This window comes from Schistocerca gregaria, unplaced genomic scaffold (genome assembly GCF_023897955.1).
Source record: "Schistocerca gregaria isolate iqSchGreg1 unplaced genomic scaffold, iqSchGreg1.2 ptg000744l, whole genome shotgun sequence".
NCBI classification, from domain to species: Eukaryota; Metazoa; Arthropoda; class Insecta; order Orthoptera; family Acrididae; genus Schistocerca; species Schistocerca gregaria.
This window is the reverse complement of record NW_026062120.1, coordinates 1-25,792: the sequence shown is the minus strand read 5'-3', so window position 1 is coordinate 25,792 and position 25,792 is coordinate 1. Positions and strand designations below refer to the sequence as shown.

At 52.5% G+C, this 25,792-nt stretch overlaps 12 protein-coding genes and 2 long non-coding RNA genes across 16 annotated transcripts; 8 read left to right on the top strand and 6 right to left on the bottom strand.

The window, feature by feature from the left end:
- The first annotated feature begins 755 nt into the window (after positions 1–755).
- LOC126320753 (insulin-degrading enzyme-like) lies at positions 756–3,920 on the top strand. The gene is made up of 3 exons (XM_049994102.1): positions 756–956; positions 1,074–1,149; positions 1,210–3,920. The coding sequence occupies exons 1-3, from the start codon at positions 756–758 to the stop codon at positions 3,918–3,920; spliced, it is 2,988 nt and encodes a 995-aa protein (XP_049850059.1).
- A 56-nt stretch (positions 3,921–3,976) lies between these two features.
- LOC126320762 (uncharacterized) lies at positions 3,977–5,825 on the top strand. Its single transcript, XM_049994110.1, has 6 exons — positions 3,977–4,106; positions 4,199–4,226; positions 4,316–4,481; positions 4,549–5,452; positions 5,527–5,598; positions 5,744–5,825. Exons 1-6 carry the CDS (start codon positions 4,042–4,044, stop codon positions 5,769–5,771), a joined length of 1,263 nt encoding a protein of 420 aa, XP_049850067.1. The 5' UTR covers positions 3,977–4,041; the 3' UTR covers positions 5,772–5,825.
- Positions 5,826–6,305: 480 nt separating this feature from the next.
- On the bottom strand, positions 6,306–7,128 carry LOC126320768 (uncharacterized). The gene is made up of 4 exons (XR_007558241.1): positions 7,071–7,128; positions 6,896–7,001; positions 6,737–6,823; positions 6,306–6,679 (listed from the first exon to the last, which is right to left on the bottom strand). It is a non-coding gene; the product is annotated as an uncharacterized LOC126320768 (long non-coding RNA).
- Positions 7,129–7,414: 286 nt separating this feature from the next.
- Positions 7,415–8,324, top strand: LOC126320766 (uncharacterized). The gene is made up of 2 exons (XM_049994114.1): positions 7,415–7,809; positions 8,094–8,324. The coding sequence occupies exons 1-2, from the start codon at positions 7,470–7,472 to the stop codon at positions 8,303–8,305; spliced, it is 552 nt and encodes a 183-aa protein (XP_049850071.1). The 5' UTR covers positions 7,415–7,469; the 3' UTR covers positions 8,306–8,324.
- LOC126320763 (uncharacterized) lies at positions 8,309–11,093 on the bottom strand. The gene is made up of 2 exons (XM_049994111.1): positions 10,560–11,093; positions 8,309–10,476 (listed from the first exon to the last, which is right to left on the bottom strand). Exons 1-2 carry the CDS (start codon positions 10,773–10,775, stop codon positions 9,538–9,540), a joined length of 1,155 nt encoding a protein of 384 aa, XP_049850068.1. The 5' UTR covers positions 10,776–11,093; the 3' UTR covers positions 8,309–9,537.
- LOC126320765 (uncharacterized) lies at positions 8,423–9,529 on the top strand. Its single transcript, XM_049994113.1, has 2 exons — positions 8,423–8,618; positions 8,748–9,529. Exons 1-2 carry the CDS (start codon positions 8,423–8,425, stop codon positions 9,527–9,529), a joined length of 978 nt encoding a protein of 325 aa, XP_049850070.1.
- A 62-nt stretch (positions 11,094–11,155) lies between the features above and the next one.
- Positions 11,156–12,387, top strand: LOC126320764 (uncharacterized). The gene is made up of 2 exons (XM_049994112.1): positions 11,156–11,325; positions 11,434–12,387. Exons 1-2 carry the CDS (start codon positions 11,191–11,193, stop codon positions 12,325–12,327), a joined length of 1,029 nt encoding a protein of 342 aa, XP_049850069.1. The 5' UTR covers positions 11,156–11,190; the 3' UTR covers positions 12,328–12,387.
- LOC126320754 (GTPase-activating Rap/Ran-GAP domain-like protein 3) lies at positions 12,270–15,123 on the bottom strand. Its single transcript, XM_049994103.1, has 2 exons — positions 14,298–15,123; positions 12,270–14,013 (listed from the first exon to the last, which is right to left on the bottom strand). The coding sequence occupies exons 1-2, from the start codon at positions 15,091–15,093 to the stop codon at positions 12,467–12,469; spliced, it is 2,343 nt and encodes a 780-aa protein (XP_049850060.1). The 5' UTR covers positions 15,094–15,123; the 3' UTR covers positions 12,270–12,466.
- Positions 15,124–15,419: 296 nt separating this feature from the next.
- On the top strand, positions 15,420–15,865 carry LOC126320767 (uncharacterized). Its single transcript, XR_007558240.1, has 3 exons — positions 15,420–15,517; positions 15,593–15,706; positions 15,777–15,865. It is a non-coding gene; the product is annotated as an uncharacterized LOC126320767 (long non-coding RNA).
- On the bottom strand, positions 15,782–18,126 carry LOC126320755 (acetyl-coenzyme A synthetase-like). 2 transcript variants are annotated; one of them, XM_049994105.1, is made up of 3 exons: positions 17,873–18,105; positions 17,687–17,801; positions 15,782–17,583 (listed from the first exon to the last, which is right to left on the bottom strand). In XM_049994105.1, the coding sequence occupies exon 3, from the start codon at positions 17,520–17,522 to the stop codon at positions 15,846–15,848; it is 1,677 nt and encodes a 558-aa protein (XP_049850062.1). In that variant the 5' UTR covers positions 17,523–17,583; positions 17,687–17,801; positions 17,873–18,105; the 3' UTR covers positions 15,782–15,845. The 2 variants fall into 2 exon arrangements, with proteins under 2 accessions (XP_049850062.1, XP_049850061.1); XM_049994104.1 differs by having other exon boundaries at positions 15,782–17,801; positions 17,873–18,126.
- A 249-nt stretch (positions 18,127–18,375) lies between these two features.
- Positions 18,376–19,607, top strand: LOC126320752 (uncharacterized). The gene is made up of 2 exons (XM_049994101.1): positions 18,376–18,843; positions 18,900–19,607. The coding sequence occupies exons 1-2, from the start codon at positions 18,712–18,714 to the stop codon at positions 19,593–19,595; spliced, it is 828 nt and encodes a 275-aa protein (XP_049850058.1). The 5' UTR covers positions 18,376–18,711; the 3' UTR covers positions 19,596–19,607.
- A 2,995-nt stretch (positions 19,608–22,602) lies between these two features.
- Positions 22,603–23,406, bottom strand: LOC126320751 (rubrerythrin-like). Its single transcript, XM_049994100.1, has 4 exons — positions 23,231–23,406; positions 23,050–23,137; positions 22,878–22,994; positions 22,603–22,819 (listed from the first exon to the last, which is right to left on the bottom strand). Exons 1-4 carry the CDS (start codon positions 23,360–23,362, stop codon positions 22,662–22,664), a joined length of 495 nt encoding a protein of 164 aa, XP_049850057.1. The 5' UTR covers positions 23,363–23,406; the 3' UTR covers positions 22,603–22,661.
- Positions 23,407–23,424: 18 nt separating this feature from the next.
- On the bottom strand, positions 23,425–24,661 carry LOC126320750 (proteasome subunit alpha type-7-like). 2 transcript variants are annotated; one of them, XM_049994097.1, is made up of 4 exons: positions 24,633–24,661; positions 24,285–24,514; positions 23,939–24,190; positions 23,425–23,830 (listed from the first exon to the last, which is right to left on the bottom strand). In XM_049994097.1, the coding sequence occupies exons 2-4, from the start codon at positions 24,384–24,386 to the stop codon at positions 23,465–23,467; spliced, it is 720 nt and encodes a 239-aa protein (XP_049850054.1). In that variant the 5' UTR covers positions 24,387–24,514; positions 24,633–24,661; the 3' UTR covers positions 23,425–23,464. The 2 variants fall into 2 exon arrangements, with proteins under 2 accessions (XP_049850054.1, XP_049850056.1); XM_049994099.1 differs by lacking the exon at positions 24,633–24,661 and adding an exon at positions 24,598–24,613.
- A 39-nt stretch (positions 24,662–24,700) lies between these two features.
- Positions 24,701–25,699, top strand: LOC126320749 (uncharacterized; the record flags this gene model as incomplete). The annotated part of the gene is given in 5 exon segments (XM_049994096.1): positions 24,701–24,932; positions 25,012–25,104; positions 25,165–25,343; positions 25,403–25,448; positions 25,512–25,699. Coding segments are annotated over 5 exon segments (675 nt in total), but the record flags the coding sequence as incomplete, so codon positions are not given.
- Positions 25,700–25,792: the final 93 nt, after the last annotated feature.

Sequence of the window (25,792 nt, the reverse complement as noted above, 5' to 3'; positions counted from 1 at the left end):
ATGGTGGCGCGCATTCACCGGTTGGCTATGATTTTTTCGAAGACGTGGAAGGTCAGAGGATGTCGAACGAGGATTTGGACGACATGTGCGAGGAGGCAGAGCGTGGTTTGGAGTTGCCGAGTCATCTTTTGCTGCCTCAGTTGGCGCGTTGCGAGGCAGGTTCTGAGGCGGGTGGCGTTGTCGAGGGGGGGGAAGTAGAGAGGTTGGAGCGACTGATAGAGGCCTTTGTCGACCGACCGTGCAAGTCGGTTGCGAACGTGCTGTTGCCGTTGTTGGTGGAGAGCATTGATCGGTTGGGTGCGGAGGAGGTCTTGCAGACACCGGGGCGCAAGAGGGCTGAGGTGGATGAGCTGCCGTCGCTTGATTCGTCGGTTGTTTGGAACGTTGGTACATGGGGACAGGGCGCGGTCGCGCCTTCTGGTGAAGCTGTGGGGGTGGGGCTCGAGCGGGTGAGCGCAGAGGGGTTGATGCGGCACTTACCGTGCGCGCTTGCTCGAAGCGGTCTGCTTCGACTGCCGGTTGGCCTGTACGAGGTGTCGGTGGAGAGTTTGGTCAAGGGGGCTGAATCCAAGGGGGCGTTGCGTCGGTATTTTTTCGACCAATACGTGCGATATCAGATGTCGCACGCGGGTCGATCTGGGTGAGGGGGGAGAGGTGCTGGTGGTGAGCTTCATTTTTTTTTTTGCGGGGGGCGCGCGTGTGTGTTATTATATGTGTTTCGTACAAGTCAGAACAAAAAAACACTCTCTGTGAGAATGTACCGATCGTTGTCTAAATTGCGCAAGAACTGCGTTTTTTTCAAAAGTTCTCTTGGCGTTGCGAGGCAGAGGAGACAGCTGTCGTCGAAGATGTATCAGAGGATCATTACCCCACAGCAGGACGCGCGTCTTTACAAGTATTTGGTGCTGCCGTCGGGGTTGCGCGTGTTGCTGATTAGCGATCCGGAGGCGGACAAGGTAGGTAGCGGGCGTCGTTGGGAGTGCTGAGTGGGGGGAGCGGAGTCGTCGACGCGCGCGGGTGGGCGAGAGAGGCGTTTGCGATGGTTTTTGCTGACGCGTGTTTGTGTACGGAAGGCGGCGGCGGCGATGGACGTGAGGGTGGGGAGTTACAACGATCCGCCGGGGGTGATGGGGCTGGCGCATTTTTGCGGTACGCGGTGAGTGCGGAGGTGCGGTGCGCGCGGGGTTTGGCGCTGATTTTTTTTTTTAGAGCACATGTTGTTTTTGGGGACAGAGAAGTACCCGGACGAGTCGGAGTATGGGACCTATTTGAGCAGTCACGGGGGTCAGCACAACGCGTTTACGTTGCCGGAGTCGACGAATTATTTTTTCGACGTGGCGTGGGACGCGTTGGACGGGGCGTTGGACCGTTTTGCTCAGTTTTTCATAGCGCCGAAGTTTACGGAGTCTGGGACGCAGAGGGAGGTGGAGGCGATAGAGAGCGAGCACAACAAGAACTTGCAGAGCGACAGCCGAAGGGGTTACCAGTTGGCGTGCTCGACGGCGTCGCCGAGCCACCCGATGCACCAGTTTAGCACGGGGAGTTTGGAGACGCTGAGGGTGCACGCGGACATAAGAGAGAAGTTGTTGAGGTTTTACGAGAGCTACTATTCGTCGAACGTGATGAGGTTGGTGGTGCTGGGGAGGGAGTCGCTGGAGAGCTTGGAGGAGTCGGTGAGGGAGAAGTTTTCGGCGGTGGAGGACCGGCGGGTGGTGTTGCCGGTGTTCAACGGGCGTCCGTACGAGCCGGAGCAGTTGGGGACGAGGGTGAGGTACGCGCCGGTGAAGGAGTTGAGGTTGGTGGAGTTGTTTTGGCCGATGCCGCCGCAGCAGGGTTACTACAGAGAGAAGCCGATACATTACTTGTCGGAGTTGCTGGGGCACGAGGGGAGGGGTTCGGTGTTGTACTGGTTGAGGAAGTTGGGGTGGGCGAACGCGTTGTCGGCTGGGACGTTGCACGACAACACGGATTACGCGATTTTTTCGACGTCGATAGAGTTGACGAGGGAGGGCGAGGACCACGTCGACGAGATAGTGGACGTGGTGTACGCCTATTTGAGTTTGGTGAGGGCGAGGGGGGTGAGAAGGGATTTGTTTGAAGAGCAGAGGTTGCTCAGCGAGTTGGGTTTTTCGTTCAAGGACCGCGAGGAGGCGATTTGCTACGTGTCCACGTTGGCGATGAACATGCAGTTGTACCCGGAGAGTCACGTGCTGTGCGGGCCCTACTTGATAGAGAGGTTTGACGAGTCGTTGATTCGTCGTTTTTTGGAGTGCTTGACGCCTGGGAATATGAGGTGTCACGTGTGCAGTCCGAGGTATCGCAGGGAGGGCGGCGCGTGCGAGTTGGACAGGGTGGAGAAGTACTACGGCATAGAGTACCGGATGGAGCCGATAGCGAGGGAGTTGTTGGACCGCTGGGAGCGCTTGAGGACGTCGAGCGAGGAGGAGATTGGGAGGTTGTACGGCGAGCTGGACGTGCCTCGGTTGAATCCGTTCGTGCCGGACGACTTGGAGTTGAAGCCGTTGCCGGAGGGTTCCGCCGCGAGCGAGTACCCGGAGATGATCGAGGACAGCTTGGTAGGGCGAGCTTGGTACAAGCGGGACAGGACTTACAACCGTCCCAAGATGGTGACGGCGCTGGACGTTTGCTCTCCTTGCGCCTACGCCAGTCCCGCCGCGTGCGTGAAGACGAGGCTGGTGGTGGAGCTCCTGGAGGACGAGTTGAACGAGCGAACGTACGAGGCGCGTTTGGCCGGGTTGAAGTACTCCGTGATGAACACTTGCGAGGGCCTGCACATCTGGGTGTCCGGGTACAATTGCAAGCAGCACGTGCTGATCGAGATGATATTGGAGAAGCTGCGCCACCTGAAGATTTCGCAGGACCGATACAGGGTCATCCGACAGGCGGTCGAGCAGTTCTTTCAAAACCAGCTTCTGTGTTCTCCCTACAATTTGGCGTTTTACAACCTGTCGGTGGCGCTGGAGAGCGCTCGGTGGCACAACCGGCAGTACATTCACTCGATCAAGGACATGACGATTGAGCAGGTGCAGCAGTGGGTTCCCGAGCTGCTGGACCAGCTTTACATCGAGTACCTGATCTACGGAAACGTGACCGAGGGCGAGGCGCGAAACCTAGTTCGCCTGACCGAGAGCACCTTGTCGCCTCGTCCCTGCCTGAGCGGCCAAGGACAGCACCCCCGCCTGGTCCGACTAGAGGCGGGCAAGGAGTACGTGTATCAGGAGTGCTGCGCGAATCCGGAGGAGACGAACGTCGCGATCGTGAACTACTACCAAGTGGACATGACGAACCACCGATTGTCGATGCTGAACGAGCTTCTGGTGCAGGTGCTGCACCCAGAGGCGTTCTCGCAGCTCCGCACGACGGAGCAGCTCGGATACGTGGTGCTCACCGACTCGCGCCGAGACTGCTGCGTGGAGGGATTCTTCATCTGCATCCAGTCGAACAAAGTCGACCCGCAGACCCTGGACGAGCGCATCGAGCAGTTCCTGCAGACGGCGAAGGAGCAGTACCTAGTGAAGATGAGTCGGTGCGAGTTCGAGCGACACCGCCAATCGCTTGCGATAAAGCGGCTGAAGCGCATCGAAAGCCTGAAAAAGCAGGCGGTCGACTACTGGTCTCAAATCCTCAGTCCGAGGCAATACGAGTTCGACTATCGACAAAGAGAGGTGGCGGCTCTAGAAACGATCACCCTGGAGGACCTGGTCGAGTTCTTCGACGAGCACATCTCCGCGAGCTCCTCGCGCAGGAGGAAGTTCTCGAGCCAAATCTGGCGCCACGGCGCCGAACCCGTGGCGAAGCAAGGCCCCCAAGTCGTCCCGGTGGACGAGCTGTTCCGATTCAAGCACTGCATGCCTCTTTTCGGCGTGCTCCCGCCCGGCAAGTTCCGCATGCAGCAGTGAGCCCGCGCCCTGGGCGCGCTCGAAAATCGTAGCCCTAAATTCAACGCGGCCAAGTTCGAAAAAATTATTTTTTTTTTGTTTTTCCCTGTTTCATTTAACTGTCAACAGCAGCGCCTGAAAGATGATGTTCCAAAAGATTCGCGTTCAAAACCCCATCGTCGAGATGGACGGCGACGAAATGACTCGGTACGAGCACGCCCCCCCCTCCGTTCGAGCAGCCCCCTCCTCGCCGAGCCGCTCTGACCCAGTCCCCCCTCCCGCCCGCGTCGGTGCGAAAGCGTGATCTGGAAGATGATCAAGGAAAAGGTGCGCGTTCGAAACGCCGTCTCGACTGTTGCCCTCGCGCGGGCGCTGACCCCCTGTTTTTCTCTGCATTTTTTTTTTGACCGAACCAGCTCATCCTCCCCTACTTGGATATCGACATCAAATACTTCGACACCGGCCTGGTCAACCGAGACGCGACGAACGACGAGGTGACCATGGAGGCGTCCAGGATGTGCGCCAGGTGCAACGTGGGCGTCAAGTGCGCGACCATCACTCCAGACCAAGCGCGCGTCAGAGGTTTGTGTGCTAGAACTGCGTTTTATTTTTTTATTTTTTTTTTTGCTGACAACAAAACGGCCCCAAGAATTTGGCTTGAAGTCCATGTGGAAGAGCCCCAACGGGACGCTGCGGAACTACCTGGGCGGGACTCTGTTCAGAGAACCCATCGTGATCAACACGATTCCGAGACTCGTGCCGGGGTGGACCAAGCCTATCATCATAGGCAGACACGCGTTCGGCGATCAGTACTGCGCGACCGACGTGACAGTTCACGAGCCGGGGAAGCTCGAGATGACGTTCACGCCCGCAAACTCGTCCAACAAGAGAACGTTCGAGGTCTTCAACTTCAAACCTGAGGGGGGCGTGTTCATGTGCATGTACAACACGGACAGCAGCATCCGCGAATTCGCCACGTCGTGCTTCGAATACGCCCTGAGCCGGTGCATGCCGCTGTACATGTCGACCAAGAACACGATCCTGAAGAGCTACGACGGGCGATTCAAGGACACGTTCCAAGAAATCTACGAGCAGAAGTACCGCGCGGCCTTCGAAAAGGCAGGCATCTGGTACGAGCACCGCCTCATCGACGACATGGTCGCATTTGCCATGAAGAGTAACGGCGGGTACATATGGGCCTGCAAGAACTACGATGGCGACGTTCAGTCGGACTCGATAGCTCAAGGGTTCGGGTCGCTGGGCCTGATGACTTCTACGCTGCTCGCTTCGGACGGGAAGACGCTGGTCGCAGAGGCAGCGCACGGGACCGTCACGCGTCACTACCGCCTCCACCAGCAAGGAAAAGAGACGTCAACCAACCCCATCGCCTCCATTTTCGCTTGGTCTCGCGGCCTCGCTCACCGCGCCAAGTTGGACTCCAACTCCAGGCTGACCACGTTTGCCAGCAACCTGGAGGAAGCGTGCATTCGCACGGTCGAGAGCGGCAAGATGACCAAGGACCTGGCTTTGTGTATCAACCCGGATGTCAATATGTACGTTTTTTTTTTGACACTTGACTTTGAGCGACGCTCGTCCTGACCGAAACGCGCCCTCTCTATTCCCGCAGGCTAAAGCGCACGGACTACCGTTCCACGGAGGAGTTCATGGAGGACGTCGCGACGTCGTTGAGGTCGCTAATGTAGGTTTGAGAATTTGTTTTTTCGGAGGTGTATTTTCGCATACAGAATTGCGATTGGGCTCCCCGTTTTCGCTGGTTTGCGCCAGTTGGTGGTTATGCTTCGGACGGCCGCACGTACGTGTTTAACAGAGTGATTTGTTTTTAGGCCTCGAATGTACCGCAGCAAGCTGTGAAAATCGTTAAAAGAGGGTTGCTTAGAGAGGTTGTTCCCTTCTCTGACATGAGTAGGTTGTACCGAGTTTATTTTTTTCTTCAGTGTTGTTTTGTGCATGGAAGCGGTCAGGAGCGCTCACGTGTTGTCGTCGTCGGTGGAGGTGCCAGATTTGGCGTGGCTGATTTGGCGGGGTCGGTTTGAGGAGGCGTTGCGTGTGGTGTCGGTTCGTTGCACGAGGTACAGGATGTTTGAGTCGGAGTCGGTGTGGTCTGAGTGGCGCAGGCGGACGGTGGCGAACCTTTGTTCGTTGTTGCCGTGCGATTCGTACGTGCCGGCGAGCAAGAGTCGCTGGGCGGTTTTTTCGGCTGACTCGTTTTACGCGGAGGCGTTGAGGGTGGTGGCAGAGTGTTTGGAGCGTCTCGAGGCGAGCAGGGAGTTGAGCGCGTGTTGGCTGTTTTTGTACGACGCGACGGGGGCTTCTAGCGAGAGTTGGCGCGATTTGGCTGGGAAGTTGGAGGAGTGGGGGTGCTTGCAGGAGGCGGGGATATGCATTAGGAGAGCGATTGACGTGTTTCAGAGCGAGGAGGGTGGCCGAGGTAGGAAGGAGGGCTTGCTGAACCTTTGGGCGTTGAGAGCGGAGAATTACGCGAAGAGGGGGTGTTTGGTGAATGCGGCGGCCGCGAACACGATAAGAGAGGAAATTAAGAGGTGCGAAGAGAGCGCTATACAGGTGGAGAGGTCCGAGGTGGTGGCTCTGCCCTTTTCGCGCAGAACTAGAGAGCGGTCTCTCGAATTGTTACAGGCACACAAAAGAGTTCGTCAAAGCAAAGGTTTTTAATAAATTAATTTATCGATTTTGGCGTCGATGTCGAGGGCCTCTTTCCATTCGGGGGTGTGGGCCAGTGCTTCGTCATCGAGCTTTGGGTGCTGGGGTGGGGTGAGTTGGGCGGAGGTCGGGGTTGGGAGGGCGGTGGTTTTGCGTACGAGCAGTGAGCGGAGCTCGCGGTGAGCGGCTCGGAGGCGATTGTGCGTGTTTGGGATGACTTGGAGAGTTTCGGCGAGAACCTCTTCCTGAGAACGGTTTAGGTTGGCGCGATTGAGGGAGCTTATGAAGAGGGGTGGCGGGTGCGGGGGGAGACGGACCTGTTTTTTGATGAGGTAAGGATCGTCGCCGTTTTGGTTCATTTTAGCTATTTTTTCTCGCTGTCGAGTTTCCTCGAGTTGGTAGAACTGGAGGTCTTTAAGGAGGCTGGGGGACGGGATTTAGGGGAGCGGGGTGGAGAGGGAAGATAATGGGGTGGGCAGTTTGGCGGCATACCGGGCGCAGCTTGCGGTTTTGAGTTGGAGGGGTCGGAGGGAGGGAGTAGACATTGGGCGGGAGATGATAGAAGAGTGAGAGAATTTGAGTAGCACTTTTTTTTTGCGGAGGTACGAAAAAAAAAGGTATGATGAGGTTGGGATTCCGAAGGGGAGAGTAGGAGTGATCGAGCGAGTGGCGGTGCGCGGAAAGTGGGGGAGGGCGCTTGCGTCGGAGTCGTTGAATAGCGTTGGCGGGCCGGAGCGGCCACCTTGAACGCGGGAATCCCGTCGTGTTCCAGCAGAAGAGAAAAAATCAGCAAAAAAAATTTTAACAGCTATCTTTTGTGTATACGATACGGTTTACGAAACATTGTAAAGTGGACACGGGTTGACTCGAGGTCTGGTAGTGGTCGTGCAGATGGGGAATTCCAACGTTCACTCGCGCATATTGGTGTTGGGGATTGACGGAGCGGGAAAGACGAGCTTTTTGGAGAGATACGAATATGGAACGGTACAGGATATTTTGGTCAAGCCGACAGAGGCGTACGTGATAAAGGACATAAAGGTCAAGGGCATGAAGTTGCACGTATGGGACGTGTCTGGGAAGGAGGCCACGCGTTCTCTCTGGAAGCACTACTATTCGTCCGAGGACAGCACAGACGCGATCATCTGGGTGATTGACGGCTCGTCTTCAGAAGAGAGGATAGAGGAGAGTCGCGCTGCCTTCAATATAGCCATGTCGGACCCGGCTCTCAACGGTATGATATAGAAGTGGTGAGGGGGAGGTGTCGAGTGTATACTGCGGGTTTATGGGTGTTTGCTCCGGTGATGTGGTGCATGGATGCCGAGGCGTTGGTACAGAGGGGGCTATGGTGGGTGCGCGTACGATAGGACGCTATATATCGCTGTATACGGATTCTGTAGCTGTAGGTTTGGATGTGGCATGTGTGGCTATGTTTTTTTTCTCGCACGTAGAGTGCGGCATTTGCGAGCGGAGAGGTTTACTGACGGTTTCTTTGCACTGTTCCCTTTTCGAATGCAGGCATCTTGCTCTACGTCCTGGTGAACAAGAACGACCTGCCGGAGTGCCGGTCGACGGAGGTCATCAGCGACACTTTGAATTTAAATGCTCAGCGGGACCGACGTGCGGTCTTCATCAGCAGCATATCCGCGAAAACAGGCGCCAATGTCAGGGAGGCTATGGAGGAGTTGGCGAAGGGCGTCAAGGCCGCCTACAAAAACAAAAACATTTAAAATTTTTGGTTTTTTCTAAGTTTGACTTTGTCTATGTATTTATATTTTCTCTGGCCGATGCCGTCTGCGCCCCGCTCCCGCGAGGTGACTTCTGCGAGGGAATTCTACTTGTGACGAATGCGCGGACGGAGGCCGGGTGCCGCTTTGATGCTGCGGTGGTGGGCTGTGATCTTCCTGTGTCTATCTGCGGCGCTGGCCGTCCACCTGCACATCCGGCTGGCCATGCCCGAGGCCGTTGAGGACGTGCTGCTGGCGCTCGAGACGAGGGGGGTCAGGTTGTCTCCGAAGTACCAGAAGAAGTTGTGGTTGGAAGGTACAACACACATACGCACACAATAAATGTAACGTGTATGTATGGTTTAAGGGGGTGCCGCCCGCATCCCGCGCGGAAAAAAATGGGGAGGGTGGAGAGGCTCACGCATTTGTGACGGGTTTTCAATAGATTTGGACGGTGGCGTGAACAGTTTTTTTCACGCTGGAGATCCCGAGACTTATTCGTACCAGGTTGCGTTGAACGAGTCGCTGGAGTTGGGTTGGAGGGATTACAAGTACTGGATGCGCTACTTGAACGAGGGGACGGAGATTCGAGTGGGGATATCTTGGGACCATGGTGGCCCGTTGAGGTTTCGGGTGCTGAGGGTTGAGTCTGCATCGGGCTTTGACGGGTCGGCGTGGCCGGATTTCGGGGGTCGCGAGGTGCTGGAGGTGGAGGGGGTGAGCCGGATTGAGGTGAGCTGGAGGGCGCCCAGAGGGGGTCACTACGTCTTTGCGGTTTGGAGTGTTGCGAACGAGAAGGCGGGAGTGCCGTGGCAGCCTCGCGAAGAAGTGTTTAGAGTGGTGGCGGTCGAGTTCGAGTTTTGGCTCGTACAGTACGACATAAGCGGTGCGTACGACCGGTTTCTCGGGTCGTTTTACAAGACGTTGAACGCATCGCTCGACGACTGGGTGGTATTCGTCAACCCCGAGTCGGACAGGGTGTTGAGGATCAGGTACCAGGTTGCTCCGAGGAGAGAGAAATTCGTTGGCGCGTTTTTGTTGTACCAAGGTCTTTTGGGTTGCGGACTGGCGCTCTGTTACGCGGCGGAGCAGCACCCTGAGCCGCGCGAGGACGAGCGCGAGAAAGTGGGGGCGATGGGCGATAAAGAGGAGCAGGCGGTTGGACGCGAGTTGAGCTCAGAGGAGGAGGAAGCGCGCGAGTGCGCGAGGTACGACTTCGAAATCTGAGGGGGGGCTCATAGAGAAACGTAGGTGACAGTGATACGGTGGTTCTTGATGGACGCCACCTGTTGGATGGCCTCGCCCACCTTGCCCGCGAAGACCCGTCCTGACGTGATGTAGGCGATCTCGCGCTCGACGCGGTCCCGGTCAGTGTACTTGATAAGAAATTCGCCGTGGTTCTTGATGAGAATTGAGTGTATGTGCATGTATGGAATGACGTGTCTGACCTTGAAGTTTTCTGGGTGGAGGCGGGCGAGTTGTTCGGTGTCGAGTTTGAGGTATCGCTTTTGGTGTCGCCAGTACCAGTTGCATTGGACGACGGGGAAGGTGAAGGTGAGCTCGCTATCGGTGACGGATGAGTTGGCGACGGAGGGAGCGTCTTCCGACGACGCGGTGTCGGAGAACGCGTCGCTGAGGTAGTCCGACATGCCCTTGGTCGCCAGCTCCAGCTGGGAGGCGGTTTTGTCGAACACGTTGAACCTGTCATTCAGGATTTGTTCGTTTATGTAGTAGGTACATTCTTTGAGCTTTCGGAAAATGTCCACGTACAGGAGACGCGATTCGGTCGCATCAGCGCCGAGGCACCTGGGGGACTCGGACGCGTGACTGTCGTCCATCATGACCACGACGACTTGTCCGTCCTTTTCGTCCGCCGATACATCGGAACGCTTCAGTGTGTCGGTCGGCTCGTCACACTCTCCCTCGACCAGCCACTCCTCGACGAACTTCTTGCCATCCGCGGACCCAACCTTCACCTCTCCCCACGCCATGTCCGTGTCCTCTGTCTCTCTTGCGATCTTCTGCAGGTCCGCCCTGAGCTGCTCGTCCGGCAGGCTCGCGCCTTCCGTCCCCTCGTCGCGAACTTCGAGCCTCCTCACGACGGAGGCCTTGGACTCCTCTGTCGTCATTCCCTGTCTTCCCTCGCGCACGAAGGCCTCCAGTTCTTTCCACCCCTTTTGCAAAGAACAGAGAAACGTCAGAGTGCATCGCGAACACGCGGATTTTTTTCTCATTTTTTTTTCCATTTAAAACGTACGTTGATATACACGGAACCGAGGACGAAGACCGGGTAGGTCGGGCGACCATACGCCCGAATTTGTATTTGCTTCTGTTCCCAGGTGCTCAGAGAGTCGACACTGCGCACGTCGAGGCACGCATCCGGCAGCAGCTCTCTCGCCCGACTCCGCAGGAGGGCGTCATCCTGGTCTCCCCCATCGCTCAGCGTGTAGACGATTACTTCCTTTGCGTCCATCGAGTCAGCTGAGAGAAGAACGCGGAGATTCGAAGTCCTGTCGTTCCCCCATTAGAGGAAAAAAAGGTGTGACCCGTTTCTCAGATAATAAGAATTTTGAGCAGAATTCACCCCGCCGACCGCGAGTACGCGCAGCCCCTTCTCGAAGAGGCCGTCGCAGCTTCGTGGCGCGGCCCCGCAACGCAGCCCTGCGGCGCGGCCTTGCGGCGCGGCCCCGTGGCACGGCCTTGCGACGCGGCCCCGCGTCGCGGATCGCAGCGCCCACACCTCGCGGCGGGCCCTACGGCGCGTCGCCCTCGGAGAACGACATACACTTCTGTACAGGCCTCTCTCTTTTTTTTTTTTTTTTTGCGTTCCCGCTTTCTGACGGAATTCCGTCCAGTCGAAACGGCCCACTCGGGCAAAATAATACGCCATGCAGTCCTGCCTGACGAAATTCTTCCAGCCCCTGGACAGCTCCAACGCCGGCCAGTACCACCACCACCTCTTCCAAGAAGAAGAGGCCGACCGACTAGCGCGCGAACAAGAGCGCCTGGCGAGGATCAAAGAGGCACGTAAACGCACACAAAAAAAACTAGCCGTTATGTTTGTGACAGGGGAGGGCGTACACGACATGCACGCGCACGTACGCTAACTTCTCCTCCTTTGTGCGACGCAGGAGCGCGACCGCCTTGCCGAGGTTCGGAGAGAGAGGAACCTGGCCAAGAGACAGGCGGCGGAGGCGCTTCGCGCGGAGGCGTGTGCGCGCCAGCGCGAGCTGGCGGAGAAGAAGCTCCGAGGCCAGCAGGTCGTTCCTGGTTTGTACGTCGGAGGAAGTCTCGCCGCCCAAAACTACGAGTGGCTCCGCAGAATGTCTCTAGAGTGTCGGCTGAGGTGCATTCTCAATGTCACGCCCACTGTGGCCAACTACTACGACGAATCCGCGCAGGAAGCGCCCGAGGACGCCGCCGACCTGCAGGTGCTGTCTATCGCGCGCGCACTGCCAGACGACGAGTCGGCCGAACCGACCTGTCAAAAACCGTCAAAAATTGACAACTCGGCAACGACCGCCAACTGCGCCGAGCGGGACGACGGCGCTCTCGACGCGCCGCCCCCGTCGTGCCGACTTGAGCTGATCTACCGCAGGATCCCAATAGAAGACAGTCGAGAGGTCGACCTCTCTCCCTACTACGACGCCGCGGCCGAGTTCATAGACCAGGCGATTCTACGCGGCGAATCCGTGCTCGTCCACTGCAAGGAGGGACGCTCCAGGAGCGTCTCGATGGTCGTAGCGTACTTGCTTATCAAGAGGAAGTGGACCTTGAAGGAGGCCATCGAGGCCATCGAGGCCGTCGTGCCCGACCACAACATGAATGATGGATTCGAGAGACAACTCGCCGAGCTGGAGAAAGAGGTTCACGGCAAAAACACCCTCTTCGAAGGATCCAGGAGGTCGGCTAGACTTGCTCCGTCCAGGAGTGACGCCCTCGCTGGGTACCCGGGAGAAGATGAGAATGAAAATGTAAATGAGGGTTTTATTCAAAACGGCGCAGAGGACTTCTCGCATGCCTGATTGAACACATATCAATACTGAAGTATTTCGGCTCTATATAAAAAAAAAAACTATTTGGTTGTTTTTGGGTTTTTTCTGGAATAGTGAGTTTGTAGGACGAGGTCGGTGAGAAGCGACTTCCAAGTATATAAAAAAAAAATTATTTGGTTATTTTTGTCTTTTTCTTTCTGGAATTGTGAATTTGTAGGACGAGGTCGGTGAGAAGCGACTTCCACGTCGCTCTGAACTGCTGGGTGAACAGCTTGCTGTGGTACGCGGCGAGTTCCCCGTTGATGGTCTTGTAGATTAGCCACTGGCACAGCTTCTCTTGAGAGGTGAAAATGGGTGGGTAGGGCAGGGGAGGGGCGAACTTGGGGACGTCTTCGGCGGAGCACAGCATGACTTTCCACGCCCACTTCTTGCCGCCGAGGTTGATGACGCGAATGACGACGATGATCTGGATGTAGTTGCTCCTGATGGTGCTCGGATTGAACGGCTTGCTGCCTTCTTCCTGGAAGACGATGACGACGATGTCGTTGCCTATGTGTCTCTTTTTGGCGAGGTTTTGGTCCTGCTCGCCGAACGGGAGCATGGTGGACACGTGATACATGATTTGGAAGGTGCCGATGTCGTTGGGGGCTTGCCAGGTCGAGGCGATGGAGTGGGTCCCCGTGCTGTTCGTGCCGCGAGTGTCCAATCCGCCCGCGAACCCCTTGTACCCGCTGAGTTCCACGACGTCTCCGAGGCCCTTGAGGAAGGACTGGAACGCGGGCGTGGCGAGATTGTTGAACATGTCCTCCTCCCTCTCCTGTCCCGGGAGACAAAGGAGGACGCCGAACTTGAAGTTGAAGGCGACGCGAAGGTCCTTCTTCTCGTACTCCAGGATGAGGTCTTCCACGTGGGGACTGGGGGGACAGATGGACCACTCGACCTTCTTGAGCTTCGGGAGTTCGTAGGAGATGATTTCCGCGTACTTTGAGCGCCACTCGGAGTCGATGTTGGGAGTCGTGACGGTGACGCGCGAGTAGTCGTTGCCCTCCTTGGTGCAGGACAGCATGTGGAACTCCCCGCTGTTGGTGGAGTCGGTGCTGACGGGGAGCAGGGCGATCAAGTAGGGGCCGTCGGGGTGGTCGTTATTATACAGGAGGAGGTAGTCTTTCTTGGCAAAGTACTTCTCAAATGAGTAGTGGTCCGACACGATGAAGTCAGAGGAGGGATCGGAGAGGACGTCGGTGCAGAATCCGGACTCGATTCTGAACCCGATGTGGTCGGTGATGAGGTTGTTAAAATTGAAGAGCGTCTTGATGTGGTCGACGTGGACCTTGATGGCCTCTATGTCCCTGGGGGAGGACTCGGGGTCGAGGAGAGTGCGCTTCATGTCGCGGAACTTGCTGGAAATTTCCGACATGGAGGTGAGGAATTTCTGGAGAACGACGCGGAGCTTTTCGACGTCCTTGGGGGAGCCGGGGGCGGGGCTCAAGTAGGAGCCCTCGAAGGAGTGGTTGGACATGTAGTCGTTGGGGAGCGGGTAAGAGGAGAGATACTTACCGACGGAGATGAGCTGCTTGAAGAACTCATGGTAGGTGAGGAACTGGTCGAGCGTGGTGATCTTGCTGAATATCTTCTCGAAGGTCTCGATCCGAGCGTCGTACTCGGTGAGGAGCGTCACGTGCGTCTTGACCTGGCTGTAGTAGAGCCCGATGGTGTCTGGGAACGGCGTCGGTGAGCGAGCGGACAGGTGCGAACGAGCGTGTGTGTGCGTGTGTGTGTGCGTGTGCGTGCGCGTGTGCGTGCGTGCGTGTGCGTGTGCGTGTGCGTGTGCGTGTGCGTGTGCGTGTGCGTGTGCGTGCGTGTGTGCGTGCGTGCGTGTGCGTGTGCGTGTGCGTGTGCGTGTGCGTGTGCGTGCGTGTGTGCGTGCGTGCGTGTGCGTGTGTGCGTGCGCGTGTGCGTGTGCGTGCGTGTGCGTGCGTGTGCGCGCGTGTGATACGTACTGTTGTCTTTGCTTTGTCCCAAGAAGTCGACGTTTTTCGGGAAGGTGACTTGGACGGGGTGCGAGTCCTTCTTCTTGGAGGGCTTGTCCTTTTCCTGAGCGTTGATTATGGAGGCGCTGTCGGGGAGGTCTTCTTGGAGGAACGCGTTTACTTCTGGGATGGATCTAATGTTGGCGAGGGATTCCAGGCTTTGCAAGTACTGTTCTAGCTTTTGTCGCCTCTTTTCTAGGCCCTGCGCGGAGCTTCCGGTGAAGACCCGTTTCCTCGGAAACGAGGCGAGCTGGCCCTCGTTGTATATCTTAGACAGGGCAGAGTGCAATGTCAGGAATTGGCGGTATCTTCTGAGAACAGTGCACCGTTTCCCCTGCGAATCGTTGTACGCAATGAGAAAAGCGTTGAACATGCGGTCCGAGGCCACATGGACCGGGACGACCGCCGATATGACGAAGTTCAACGACCCCGCTTGATCCTCGCCTTTAGTAGTCTTCGACTCGTCCAAACGAGCGGACGAATCTAGGGCAGCCGACGTCGCTGACAAAGAGCCTGACCGAGACTTCCTGCTCCTCGTCGCACTCTTATCCTCGAATTGAGCTTCACCGCTCACTCCGTTAGTGCAGGCCGGCGCAACGCGTCCGCGAGGCTCCTCAGCAGGCGCCGCATGAATCACATGACTCTTGCTCTCAGAGGTCGACGACGAACGCATCTTCGTCTTCACATACCCCTTCCGTGGAGCGTCTCGCGGCGAATTGGCTGGTGTGCTCGGCAACTCGTCGAGGAGTTCAGTCTTATGAGACATGCGTGTGGCTACTGGCCATAGACGACAGAAAAAAATGAGAGTCGCTAAAAAGAAAGCGATTCTCGCAAATCGTATGCAATCGTGTATATACGTGCAACTTTTTTTTTTCTCCCCCCCCCCCCCCCAAACGCTCCCGAGCATGCCCACCGCCGCTCTCCGCCACCAACGCACCCCCCCTCACTCTCCGCCGCTCTCGACGAGAAATCGCCGCCCGCGCAGCGCACTGAGGTCGGATCGCCTCTCTCACCCAACAAAAAAAAAAACGAGCCCCCAAAAAATAAGAATTTCCCACCTCATACACGTGTCATTCCAGCTATGTCCTCCGACGAGTCTAAAATTTCCAAAAGGACGCCCAAGGAGTTCTTCAAAAGCGTCTTCGGACGCCCCGTCATCGTGAAACTCTACTCGGGCGTCACCTATCACGGTAAACTTTTTTTTCCCCCCCCTCCCCCGCCCCCTTTTTTTTTCTCGCGCACCACACTAACTAAATAAAAAAAAGGAATCCTGGCGTGCATGGACGAGTACATGAACATCGCCATCGAGCAAACCCAAGAATACGTCGACGGACAACTGAAGAACAACTACGCCGACACCTTCATCCGCGGAAACAACGGTACGCACCGCGATAAACGCCCCAAACAACGCCGCACACACGCTCTAAATCCGCCCCCCTCTCAAACAAGTCCTGTACATCAGGGGACAAGAATAACGCGCGCATCAAGGAGCAGTAACAGATTCAATAAAACACTTTATTATTTGTGTCCCCCTTGTCGACGTACGACGGAAATGATTTGATCAATGACTTCGGCCTCGGCCAAAGTGGAAATGTCGCCCAGCGAATCGAATTCGAACGCGGCAATCTTCCTCAAGAGGCGCCTCATGACCTTGCCACTTCGAGTCTTGGGTAGCGCGGGCACGAGGTAAAGCTTGTCGGGCATTGCCATAGACGCGATCGTGCGACGAACGTGCTGACAAAGCTCGAACGTAAGATTCTCCTGAAACTCGTAGCCCCTCTTCGGCACACAAAAGGCGCATATAGACTGCCCCTTGATGTCATGAGGTATGCCAATCACCGCGACGTCGGTACAGGTACCGTGAGAAGCGAGAGACGCCTCGATCTCCGCGGTGCTCAGACGGTGTCCGCTGACGTTGATGACGTCATCCAGCCGCCCCGTGATCCAAAAGTATCCGTCCTTGTCGAGATAGGCGCCGTCTCCGGTGAAAAAGTGACGGCGGTAAGGCTCAAAGTACGTACAGACGAAGCGCTTGTAGTCTCCGTGCATGCCCCGAGCCATAGACGGCCAAGGCTTTGAAACGCACATGACGCCCTTAATGCCCTTAGAAGTCAACTCATCGCCAGTGTTTGGATCGATCAAAGCGGGCTTGATACCAAAGAACGGAAGACAACAAGATCCGGGCTTCATCGGCGTGACGCCAGGAATCGGAGCCAGCAGGATGCCACCACTTTCGGTCATCCAATAGCTGTCAACAATAGAGCACTTCCCCTTCCCCACCACTCTGTAATACCACTCCCACGCAGAAGGACTGATTGGCTCGCCCACCGTTCCCAGCACCCTGAGCGTCGACAAATCGTACTTCGAAACCTCACTTTCTCCGTACTTCATCAGCGCGCGAATCGCCGTCGGTGCCGTATAGAAAATGTTGACCTTGTACCTCTGCACAAAATCCCAGTACCTACACGGATTCGGGTAGAGAGGCGTCGACTCAAACATGCACGTCGTCGTCCCGTTGAGCAACGGACCCCACACCACGTAGGTGTGTCCAGTGATCCATCCCAAATCCGTCATACACGCGTACACATCGTCCTCTCTGACTTTAAAGAGGTATTTGTGCGTGAGCGACGCATAGACGAGGTACCCCCCAGTTGTGTGAATCATCCCCTTCGGCTTCCCGGTTGATCCGGACGTGTAAAGCACGAACAGAGGGTCCTCGCTGTCCATCCACTCGCACGGACAATACATCCTCTCCTTCCCCATCCACTCTGTGAAGTCATAAAAGATCAGGTGGTGGAAGTTCTGCACGATCCCAGCCATGCTGTTGCTCAGATCGGACAACGCAGAAGAATGAGACTGGCACGTCAACTGGTCCGCTATCTCTAGCCCGTCTCTAGGCACCGACTGGTCCGAATTTTGATACACCACGCAGTACTCGACGTGCGGACAAACTAACAGCGCGTCCTTCACCACCGGCATCAACTCGACTAAGCGGTTTCCCCGATTCAGTCGATCCGCCGTCAACAGCACTCTAGACCTAGTGCTCTGCAACCTCGTCGCCAACGCCGAACTGGAAAACCCAGAAAAGACCAAATTCGCCACCGCACCTATTCTCGCACACCCCAACATGCAATACACGGTCTCCGGTATCATCGGCATGTAAATCGTCACCACCTCACCCTTCCTCACGCTCATCGACAATAACGCATTCGCCACCTGAGACACACACTTCAACAACGTCTCGAACGTCACCTTTCTGCATACGCCGACCTCGTTAGCTTCATGCAGCAACGCCACCTTCTTCCCCCTTCCATTTATCACGTGACGGTCCACCGCGTTGTAGCAAGCGTTCAACCTACCTCCCTCAAACCAAGACACGCAGCCATCCTCCGGTATCGCGCAATCCTCATCGGACAGGTCCACGTTGCAAACTCTTTCAAACGGACGAAACCACGTCAACAACTCCTCTGCCATCTGTTCACAGCACACGCTTCTCATCAGCTTCTCTCCACCCCCGTCATACAATACCAACCCCCTATAGGTACCCTCTTCCAGAAAGCGTTTCCATCCTTGATGCTTTCGTTATACATCTTCCTATAGCTGTCCATGTCCTGCAAGAGCGGATGCGCATGCACTGGGTCATGCGTAACCGAATCCTGAATATGCAGCAAATTACTGCATGGTGCCTCCATCGTATCCTCACACAAAACTACGATGCCGTTGTGTCCTATGGTTCACTTCGACTGCGATCAGCTAGGCTCAACTGTGACCAGTCAAGCTTAACTGTAACAAATAGACTAAATTTGTCATGCTTGACAAATTATTTTTTCTAATTACAAAAGCGATTTAACAAAAACGAACCACCTGTCACCCAAACGGGCGCGTTCCTCGCACGCACCACTCAGATCATAGCCTCGGACAGAGGTCCAATTCTCGAAGGATCGCACGCGCGCGTCGATGAGAAGTCGCGCAACGACAACCAGGGGCGCCTGCAATTTTGAGAATTGGAATATTAACGGAATATTTTTAGCCGAAAATGTCTTTGTTAAATGATAAATGAACATGCCCTTCCCATGGGAAGGAACACTCGTTCAAGCTGAAAGTATAGGGGAAGAAGCGCCTGAAGTCGGCGCCGGGTGTTCGGCAAGTGCGCAAAATGGTACTCGAGTTTCAAACGCGTACCAATGCGGATATACTGGAACTGAGCGCTGCGAACACGCGAAGAACGTCCGCATGATGAGGGCGAATCGCCTTGTTTAGTCGCGATTCGATGCAAAAGACTGGACTTCGCCGACATGTCGAAAGCGAGAACGGGTACGACTTTTTTTTTCTAATGCGCCGAACGTAAACGAAACAAATTTGCATTTCACATTTATAAGAGAAAATGTGGATATGCAGAGCTCTCGATCGAAGCGTGCAGCTCAAGTGCTGTGGGCGTGCCAAAATGCACGGAAGAGTACAAAGAACCGAGCAAACGCGTAACTATTGCGCGAAGGTCAAACTAGATGATGCAAAGGTACGACATAAAATTACATACACGTGTGTGCATGTATTGACTCGACTTTGGTGCAGGAAGTCCGGCCGTGGTGGCGGGTGAAAGAGAGCGATTTGGGCGATTTGGAGAGGTTGTTGCACGAGAGGAGAAACGAAGAGATGCAAGAGATACAGAACTATCCCACGGTAGACATTTCTGAGGTAATTCTAGATTGGGAAGAAAAAAAGTGCTTGCTAGTTGATTTGCGATCCGAAAGTGAGTACCAGGCGTTGAGGCTGGAGGGATCGGTGCGGATACAGGGCTCTGATTTATGCAAGAGGTTCGATGAATTGAAGAGGCATCTGGTTCAAAAGGGTACAAAGAAAGTTTACCTATTGGACCAGTGTGGATATGGTGCCAAGCGTGCGGCAGTAATGCTACGAAAGAGCGGTGAATTCACCGAATATGACTTTTGTGTAGTAGAAGGAGGTTTGCTGAACTGGATCAACGTCGCTAATGAAATGGTTTTGTTGGGAGACGACTATCAAAGCGACGCGGTTAGGAAGGCAGGCGAGCTCCTTAATCAAAGGGTGGATTCTAATGCAAGTCCACCGACTACATTCATACACAAGTTGTGGGAGCTGTTGGGATACGAGCCGATCGAGCACGAGGCGTTGCTTTTGGATAAAAAGCGAGGAGAAATCGTTGAAAATCCGCACAGAATAGATGGTTTCCATCCGGACTTAAAGAAAAAGCTTCTTTTGCTCCAAAAGCATGTGAATGTAGTCGAGTAAAAACTCCAGATACGAGGGCAATTTTTTTTGTTATCTGTCGGCGGACGGCCATAGAAGGGGCGGAATTTGGCTGAAATGGGTGACGAAATGGGGCTGAATAGCGCGCTTCAATTGGGCTGGGATGTCGGCCCAATGCTGTTGATTGTAGACAGAGAGGATGAGGTGCTTGATGGAGTTGCTCTTGGCAACCTGGATTTTGTTCAGGAGCTGAGGAACGGGAAAGAGAATACCTGATAAGGCAAGCTCCCCCGTGATTGCCCATTGCTTCGGAACCGATTTTTGTGTAACGAGAGAGAAGATAGACAGTGCAATGGCAGAACAGGCATGCGGTCCTGCTTTTTCGTACCCGCCGGAAGGGAGATGAATATGGATACAGCCGAAAGGCGCAACATTAGAAAGAATCGTTTTGACGAACGTATATGCCAGATAAGCGGTTTCCATCATAACGGGATCAAGGTTTCCTGTTATGTGGACGTTCGACGCCGCAGGGGCATAAGAGACTTGGACATGCTGTAACTCCGATGTGATCGCGACCGCGTGTCCTGGCCTCGGAGGAAGAACAAGCCTTGTCGACGAGGAGCCTTCAAGGAGGTGCTTTAAATTTCGACAAGTGACCTTCAAAGAAGATAGCTTTTTTTCGGCAAGTCTCAGAGAAAAGATGTTGGTCACGTGTTGGATGGTGTTCTCCAGTTCTCTGACGCCTTGATACGTCGAATTGTATTTTTCTATGAGACGTTTTATGGAAGCGTCTGTCCAAGAGAGTTGGCTTTGGTCGAGTCCAGCACGACGCATAGCCTTGGGAATCAAAAACTGCCTAGAAATGCGAAACTTCTCGTCTGAATCGTACCCTTGAACGTATATCAACTCGAGTCTGTCCAGAATCGCTGGATGAATCGTCTTTTCAGAGTTTGCAGTACACACGAATATGATGGAACTTATATCGAACGGAACGTCCAACCATGAATCAAGGAAGCTTTGACTTTGACACGGGTCCAATATTTCAAGCAATCCAGCAACTATAGACGAATTGGACGTGATCTTGTCTATTTCATCTAATAAAATAATGGCTGACCTTGAATTCAAACGGCGAATCAATGTAAGCAATTGACCAGGCATGGCATCCAAATATGCTCTTCGATGCCCCTTCAGATCGCTCAGGTCCCAAATTCCGCCCATCGATAATTGTCCATATTTCCTATTCATAGCGTTTGCGAAAGACGCACATATGGTTGTTTTCCCTGTCCCGGGAGGACCAACGAGACAAAGCGCTCTATGACTCCCCGACTGAATCGATCTTGCGGCAACTATTTCAAACAACCTTTCCTTGACTTCGTTCATCCCGCAGTGCCTTGAATTCAAATGCTTCTCTGCATCTTCCAAGATAATCGGCCGCTCAGCGTCTCTCCAAGGCAAAGAAAATAAAAATTCTAAATAACTCTTTGTCGCCGCTATTTCGTGACCGACCTTGAACCCCTCCAAACCATCAAGACGACGAATGTAGGCCTTTACTTCTTCCCTAATGTTCTCCGGCAACTGCTCAATTCGAGAAAAATACGCTATAGCCAACTCGTTTCCCCCAGTAACTCTCTCGTACATTTTCTCCTGTAGCGCTATCCGCTCAGTCGGCAACAGCTCCAAACACCCTCCATACCATGCGCCCTTGCACAAATGTACGAGCAACCTCGCGCAGAGCTGAAGAGATCCTCTCAACTCTAAAAATTCCTCGAAAAAAAAATCTAAATTCGTTGGACGCAAATTCATAACTGCTACCAATCTGTCCAAACTGCTCAAAAGCTCCATCGGCTCACCCGAGTCGCATGCAACCCCAAAAACAAAGTCCTTCACGTAACCGCTCAAAACGCCTTCTCTCTCCAGTAAATGATCAAACAACAATCTCAGTTCTGATAAATAAAAAGAAACCTTCTTTCTATCCACCTCAACTCTCCCAATCCCCCCTATGTCCACGCTCTCTCCGTCTTCTCCATTCTTCACCTCCGACAAAACAACTCGGTTTTCACCCCGCGTCCATATGCCCCTATACACTCTTTTCACTTCTCTTTGGTACAACTTTTCTTCCACCCATAAATCGTTCAAAAACAGTCTCCCCTCTTTCAACACCGCCATAGAGCAAATGCCCGAAGAAGGTTTATTGACTCTCACTCTGTCATAGGTATTGACTACGTCTCGAATGTCGCAAACCATCCCTAGCCCTTCTTTCATATCTTCTTCTTCTGTATATACAACTAATACCATCTCGCCCCCGCCGTCACTTCTCGCGTCTCCTACCCATCCTTCGTTCTCAACGCGCGTTGTGTACTCGCCGTATTCCTTGAAGACGCTAGCCCACCTCGCAACGCACGATCCAACTCCTTTCAACTCTTCTCTCTTCCGAAGAACAATGTACCAATCTCTTTTTTCTTTTCTTCGAGTCCATATTTTCATGCCCACAAAAGGCCAAACAGGCATCATACACGGCGTCGCCAGCGCACCAACCTTTTCTAATTCCACTGTCGTCTTATTTTCCATGCGCTCGCTCTGCATTCCCCCTTCGATACTCAGTTGAACCTCTTCAAATGCGAACACTCTAGATCACGTAACGCACCTTCTGCGCAAAACACCTCTCAGCAATCCAACGCCATACAAAATGGCTTTGGTATTGTACACAACAGGGCAAGCGTTGACACACCATCTTGGACCAAACCCAGTGCCGGTGACCACACAGGCGCTTCGTCGCAAATGGCCCAAGACCTTTCCGCCTGCGGGGGACAGAGTTGCAGCCGCAAGACAATGAACGCCTGAACGAAGTAAAGGCCATAGTGATCAAAAACAATCTCTGAAAATCCTCAATTTTATACTCCACCTGCATAACACGTTCCATGTATGCACTTAAAACCCACGCGTATCATCATGTATTACACATGACGCTATTGCCGAGGGGTCTCTCTGAATTCATGGCTGCCCTATCATAAAATAGGAAAAAAAAGCGAAGATCTAAATTCACATTTTTTATTGTTGTGAGCTTTTCATGTCTTTTGATTTGTCTGCGCTATGGAGCACACAATCGAGCTAAGCAGAAACAGACATTTCTTCAAGTAATCGTTGAAATTTCTTTGCGTGGCTGCGCTCTGCTCTTGCCAGTGTAGAAAACCACTCTCCTATTTCTTCAAATCCTTCTTCGCGCGCTACCTTTGCCATAGATGGGTACATATCAGTGTACTCGTGAGCTAAGAAAAAAAAATTAGAATATTGTGTCAAGAAAACAAAAAGAGGCAGTATGCATACTTTCTCCCATCATAGCCGAATGCAAATTTTCCAACGTATTCCCAATGGGAAGGTTCGTAACAGGATCGCCTACATTTTTTAAAAACTCCAAATGACCGAACGCGTGGCCAGTCTCGCCTAAAAAAACAAATCAGAACTCGATGGCTTGAAACTTACTTATACACAACTATACCTTCAGCTGTTTCTCGAAACACAGAAGCCACATTCGAATGGCCTTCTATGTCTGCTCTCTGCGCAAAATAATTGTAGCGTCGGTTCGCCTAGATCATATAAAACCAAAAAGTTAAGTCATGAACACCTTTCGTGCTATGACACACGTCTATTTTTCTAGAATTGAAATTCTCAAAGTATACCATCGATTCACCAGTAAAGGCCTCTTTCAAATTATCATGAGTCTTCGTTCCTTTAAGTTTGGCACAATATTCCCTTCGCTGTCCTCTTCTAGATACAGCCCCGGTAATGAAAGCCCTTTTGGGGACAAACATTCTCTTCAACGTTAAACACACAAAATAATATAAAAAAAAAACAAAAACCATTGTGCGAAAAATTTACTTGCAATTTAAAAATTGAGGCTTATTCTCACAGGTCTATTTCTCTTCTGCCCCTTTCTCAATCTCGTTGACTATGTCTTCGATTTCTGTCGAGGTTAGAAAGCACAATCCTGTGTCCTTACGCATGACGGCAATTTCTAGATTTTTAGAAGACTCTACTGTCTCTAATAATGCCTTAACCGCCAATTTGATTGTACTGTGCTCATCTTTGGTACTCTCTTCGGAGTAATGAGCTTGTAAAAATTCATTGACAACTTTGGAATTTCGGCCAATACATACTGCCTTCCATTCGCTATAAGTTCCTGACGGGTCTGTCTGTAAAAGCTTTGCTTGGTCGTGATCAAATCCCACAATCAATGTGCTGATGCCAAAAGGCCGCACGCCACCGGATTGCGTGTATTTCTGTAGAGGAAAACGGAGTCAGAGGTCGAAACTAAGCTACATCGAATTATTTTAAAAGCCCTCCCACATCCAGCATTTTTTAAAATTTTAACCCTCAACCAAGCGTACTTGCTGAATGCCGGCGATATATTTAGTAATATATTCTACCGTAGGAGAGTCTTCTAGAGTTAATTGATAAGAATGACATTCCACGCGTGCTCTATTTATTAAAACGCGCGCATCTGCATTGAGACCCGCGAATGTCACGACAATTTCGTCATTCAATTTTGTAATTTTTCGCTGAGATCGTGGATCTTGAAACTTGGCCATAGTTTTCCTCTCCACACCAATCACAATCACATCTCTGCTTCGGACACCAACCTTTTAATTTCATCAGGCAAATTCCAATACGATACGGAAGATAAAATGTTAGTAAAAGAATAAAAAACGTGACTCTGAAAAAAAATAACTGTACCGAAGTAGAGCCTTTGTTGACTGCCTCTAGTGCATATTCTACTTGGAACAAATGGCCGTCTGGAGAAAAGACCGTAATCGCGCGGTCATATCTCGATGACATCGTGAAAAAAAAAGAGGGACAATGAAGAGTTAAAACAGTTCACAAAAACTTTACGCGTCCACAGCTTTTTGTCTAAATTTTTGCAAGAATCAGTGATCACCGCAATATGCTGCCAAATCTATATGAGTCTTTTAAAAAAAAAGTTTTAAAATAATGATTAGAAATTTGATGGTACTACGATATCTATTTTCAAAAGGGGCATATTATTTACTGGTGAAATATACACAACTTTATCATTGATCAAACCTTTTATAACACTATGTTCATCTGAATTATTTTATCGCCAAACAAATTTTTTTTTATGCCTGACAGCTTTTTATTTCCAGACTTGTTTTCAACTTTTATCTCTGTTCTTTTTTAGTCCACCGATTTACCACATGACAAGGACTCAAGATTTGCCAAATCTCGTTATTGTGCATCCCCTTGTGCTGCTTTCAGCTGTAGACCATTTTAACCGGCTTTCTACAAACAGCACCCAGCGCGTTGTAGGAGTGCTATTAGGGTCAGTATCTAAAGGGACTGTCGATGTTACTAACTCGTATGCAGGTTTGTTTCTGTTGCTCCTTTTCTTGAAATTTCTATGGTTAGTAAGCCGAAAAAAACCGCTCACATCTTTGTCGGATAGTGCCATTTGAGGAAGAGAAGCCCAATAGTAGCATCTTTTTTTTAGATCAAAATTACCATGAGAACATGTGGTCCATGTTCAAGAAAGTCAGCGGTATGTTTTTTAACTGCTTTTTTTAAAGAGAATTTCACCTCTCTAACATTTTTAAAAAAGCGAGAGAAAAGGTGGTTGGATGGTACAGCACAGGGCCAAAGATTCGCCCGAGCGATCTGTACATCAACGAATTATTCAGGCAATATACACCCAATCCTGTATTTGTCATCATCGACGCTCAGCTTATCGAAGTGGGAATTCCAACAAAGGCCTATGTGTCCGTCGAAGAGGCGTTAGAGGTACTTGTACTATGTCAGATATCAAAATCGCTTTTTAATCCCACTCACTTTTTTTTTAGAATGGAAAAACGGCTAATCGTTTTCAACATATTGCGTCAATCATTGGTACGATTCTTTTTTAGAGGACCAATTATGGCTTCATCAAAAATTAACTTTTCTATGACATAGAGGCATTGGAGGCCGAAGAAGTCGGTGTTGAGCACCTTCTCCGTGATGTCAAAGATACCAACATTTCTGCATTAGCTACACAAATCAATAACAAAGTTTCGGCATTGAAGAGTCTTATTGTTCGAATTGGGGAAATGCACGCTTATTTGAACGATGTTGTATCTGGGAAACTGACCGCCAATCATACAGTAGGTTTTTTGGTTTGATAAATTTGTACTCTTTTTTTTGTACAACTGACACACCACGAATTTCTTTTTGCACCAGAATCTGTCTCGCGTGTG

Coding starts and splice junctions, on each gene's coding strand:
- LOC126320763 (XM_049994111.1), bottom strand. CDS start 10,775: ATGGACGCAAAGGAAGTAATCGTCTACACGCTGAGCGATGGGGGAGAC. Junction 10,477..10,559: donor TCGGTTCCGTGTATATCAAC/GTACGTTTTAAA, acceptor TCTTTGCAAAAG/GGGTGGAAAGAACTGGAGGC.
- LOC126320764 (XM_049994112.1), top strand. CDS start 11,191: ATGCAGTCCTGCCTGACGAAATTCTTCCAGCCCCTGGACAGCTCCAAC. Junction 11,326..11,433: donor GCCTGGCGAGGATCAAAGAG/GCACGTAAACGC, acceptor TGTGCGACGCAG/GAGCGCGACCGCCTTGCCGA.
- LOC126320752 (XM_049994101.1), top strand. CDS start 18,712: ATGTGGATATGCAGAGCTCTCGATCGAAGCGTGCAGCTCAAGTGCTGT. Junction 18,844..18,899: donor TCAAACTAGATGATGCAAAG/GTACGACATAAA, acceptor ACTTTGGTGCAG/GAAGTCCGGCCGTGGTGGCG.
- LOC126320751 (XM_049994100.1), bottom strand. CDS start 23,362: ATGTTTGTCCCCAAAAGGGCTTTCATTACCGGGGCTGTATCTAGAAGA. Junction 23,138..23,230: donor CCTTTACTGGTGAATCGATG/GTATACTTTGAG, acceptor TATATGATCTAG/GCGAACCGACGCTACAATTA. Junction 22,820..22,877: donor TTCGGCTATGATGGGAGAAA/GTATGCATACTG, acceptor TTTTTTTCTTAG/CTCACGAGTACACTGATATG.
- LOC126320762 (XM_049994110.1), top strand. CDS start 4,042: ATGATGTTCCAAAAGATTCGCGTTCAAAACCCCATCGTCGAGATGGAC. Junction 4,227..4,315: donor GGAAGATGATCAAGGAAAAG/GTGCGCGTTCGA, acceptor TGACCGAACCAG/CTCATCCTCCCCTACTTGGA. Junction 5,453..5,526: donor ATCAACCCGGATGTCAATAT/GTACGTTTTTTT, acceptor CTATTCCCGCAG/GCTAAAGCGCACGGACTACC.
- LOC126320753 (XM_049994102.1), top strand. CDS start 756: ATGTACCGATCGTTGTCTAAATTGCGCAAGAACTGCGTTTTTTTCAAA. Junction 957..1,073: donor GCGATCCGGAGGCGGACAAG/GTAGGTAGCGGG, acceptor TGTGTACGGAAG/GCGGCGGCGGCGATGGACGT. Junction 1,150..1,209: donor GGGGCTGGCGCATTTTTGCG/GTACGCGGTGAG, acceptor TTTTTTTTTTAG/AGCACATGTTGTTTTTGGGG.
- LOC126320755 (XM_049994104.1), bottom strand. CDS start 18,019: ATGGAGGCACCATGCAGTAATTTGCTGCATATTCAGGATTCGGTTACG. Junction 17,802..17,872: donor GAAACGCTTTCTGGAAGAGG/GTACCTATAGGG, acceptor TGCTGTGAACAG/ATGGCAGAGGAGTTGTTGAC.
- LOC126320754 (XM_049994103.1), bottom strand. CDS start 15,093: ATGTCTCATAAGACTGAACTCCTCGACGAGTTGCCGAGCACACCAGCC. Junction 14,014..14,297: donor GGGACAAAGCAAAGACAACA/GTACGTATCACA, acceptor CGCCGTTCCCAG/ACACCATCGGGCTCTACTAC.
- LOC126320750 (XM_049994097.1), bottom strand. CDS start 24,386: ATGTCATCGAGATATGACCGCGCGATTACGGTCTTTTCTCCAGACGGC. Junction 24,191..24,284: donor TCAACAAAGGCTCTACTTCG/GTACAGTTATTT, acceptor TGAAATTAAAAG/GTTGGTGTCCGAAGCAGAGA. Junction 23,831..23,938: donor ATATCGCCGGCATTCAGCAA/GTACGCTTGGTT, acceptor TTTCCTCTACAG/AAATACACGCAATCCGGTGG.
- LOC126320766 (XM_049994114.1), top strand. CDS start 7,470: ATGGGGAATTCCAACGTTCACTCGCGCATATTGGTGTTGGGGATTGAC. Junction 7,810..8,093: donor GTCGGACCCGGCTCTCAACG/GTATGATATAGA, acceptor TTTCGAATGCAG/GCATCTTGCTCTACGTCCTG.
- LOC126320765 (XM_049994113.1), top strand. CDS start 8,423: ATGCGCGGACGGAGGCCGGGTGCCGCTTTGATGCTGCGGTGGTGGGCT. Junction 8,619..8,747: donor GAAGAAGTTGTGGTTGGAAG/GTACAACACACA, acceptor GGTTTTCAATAG/ATTTGGACGGTGGCGTGAAC.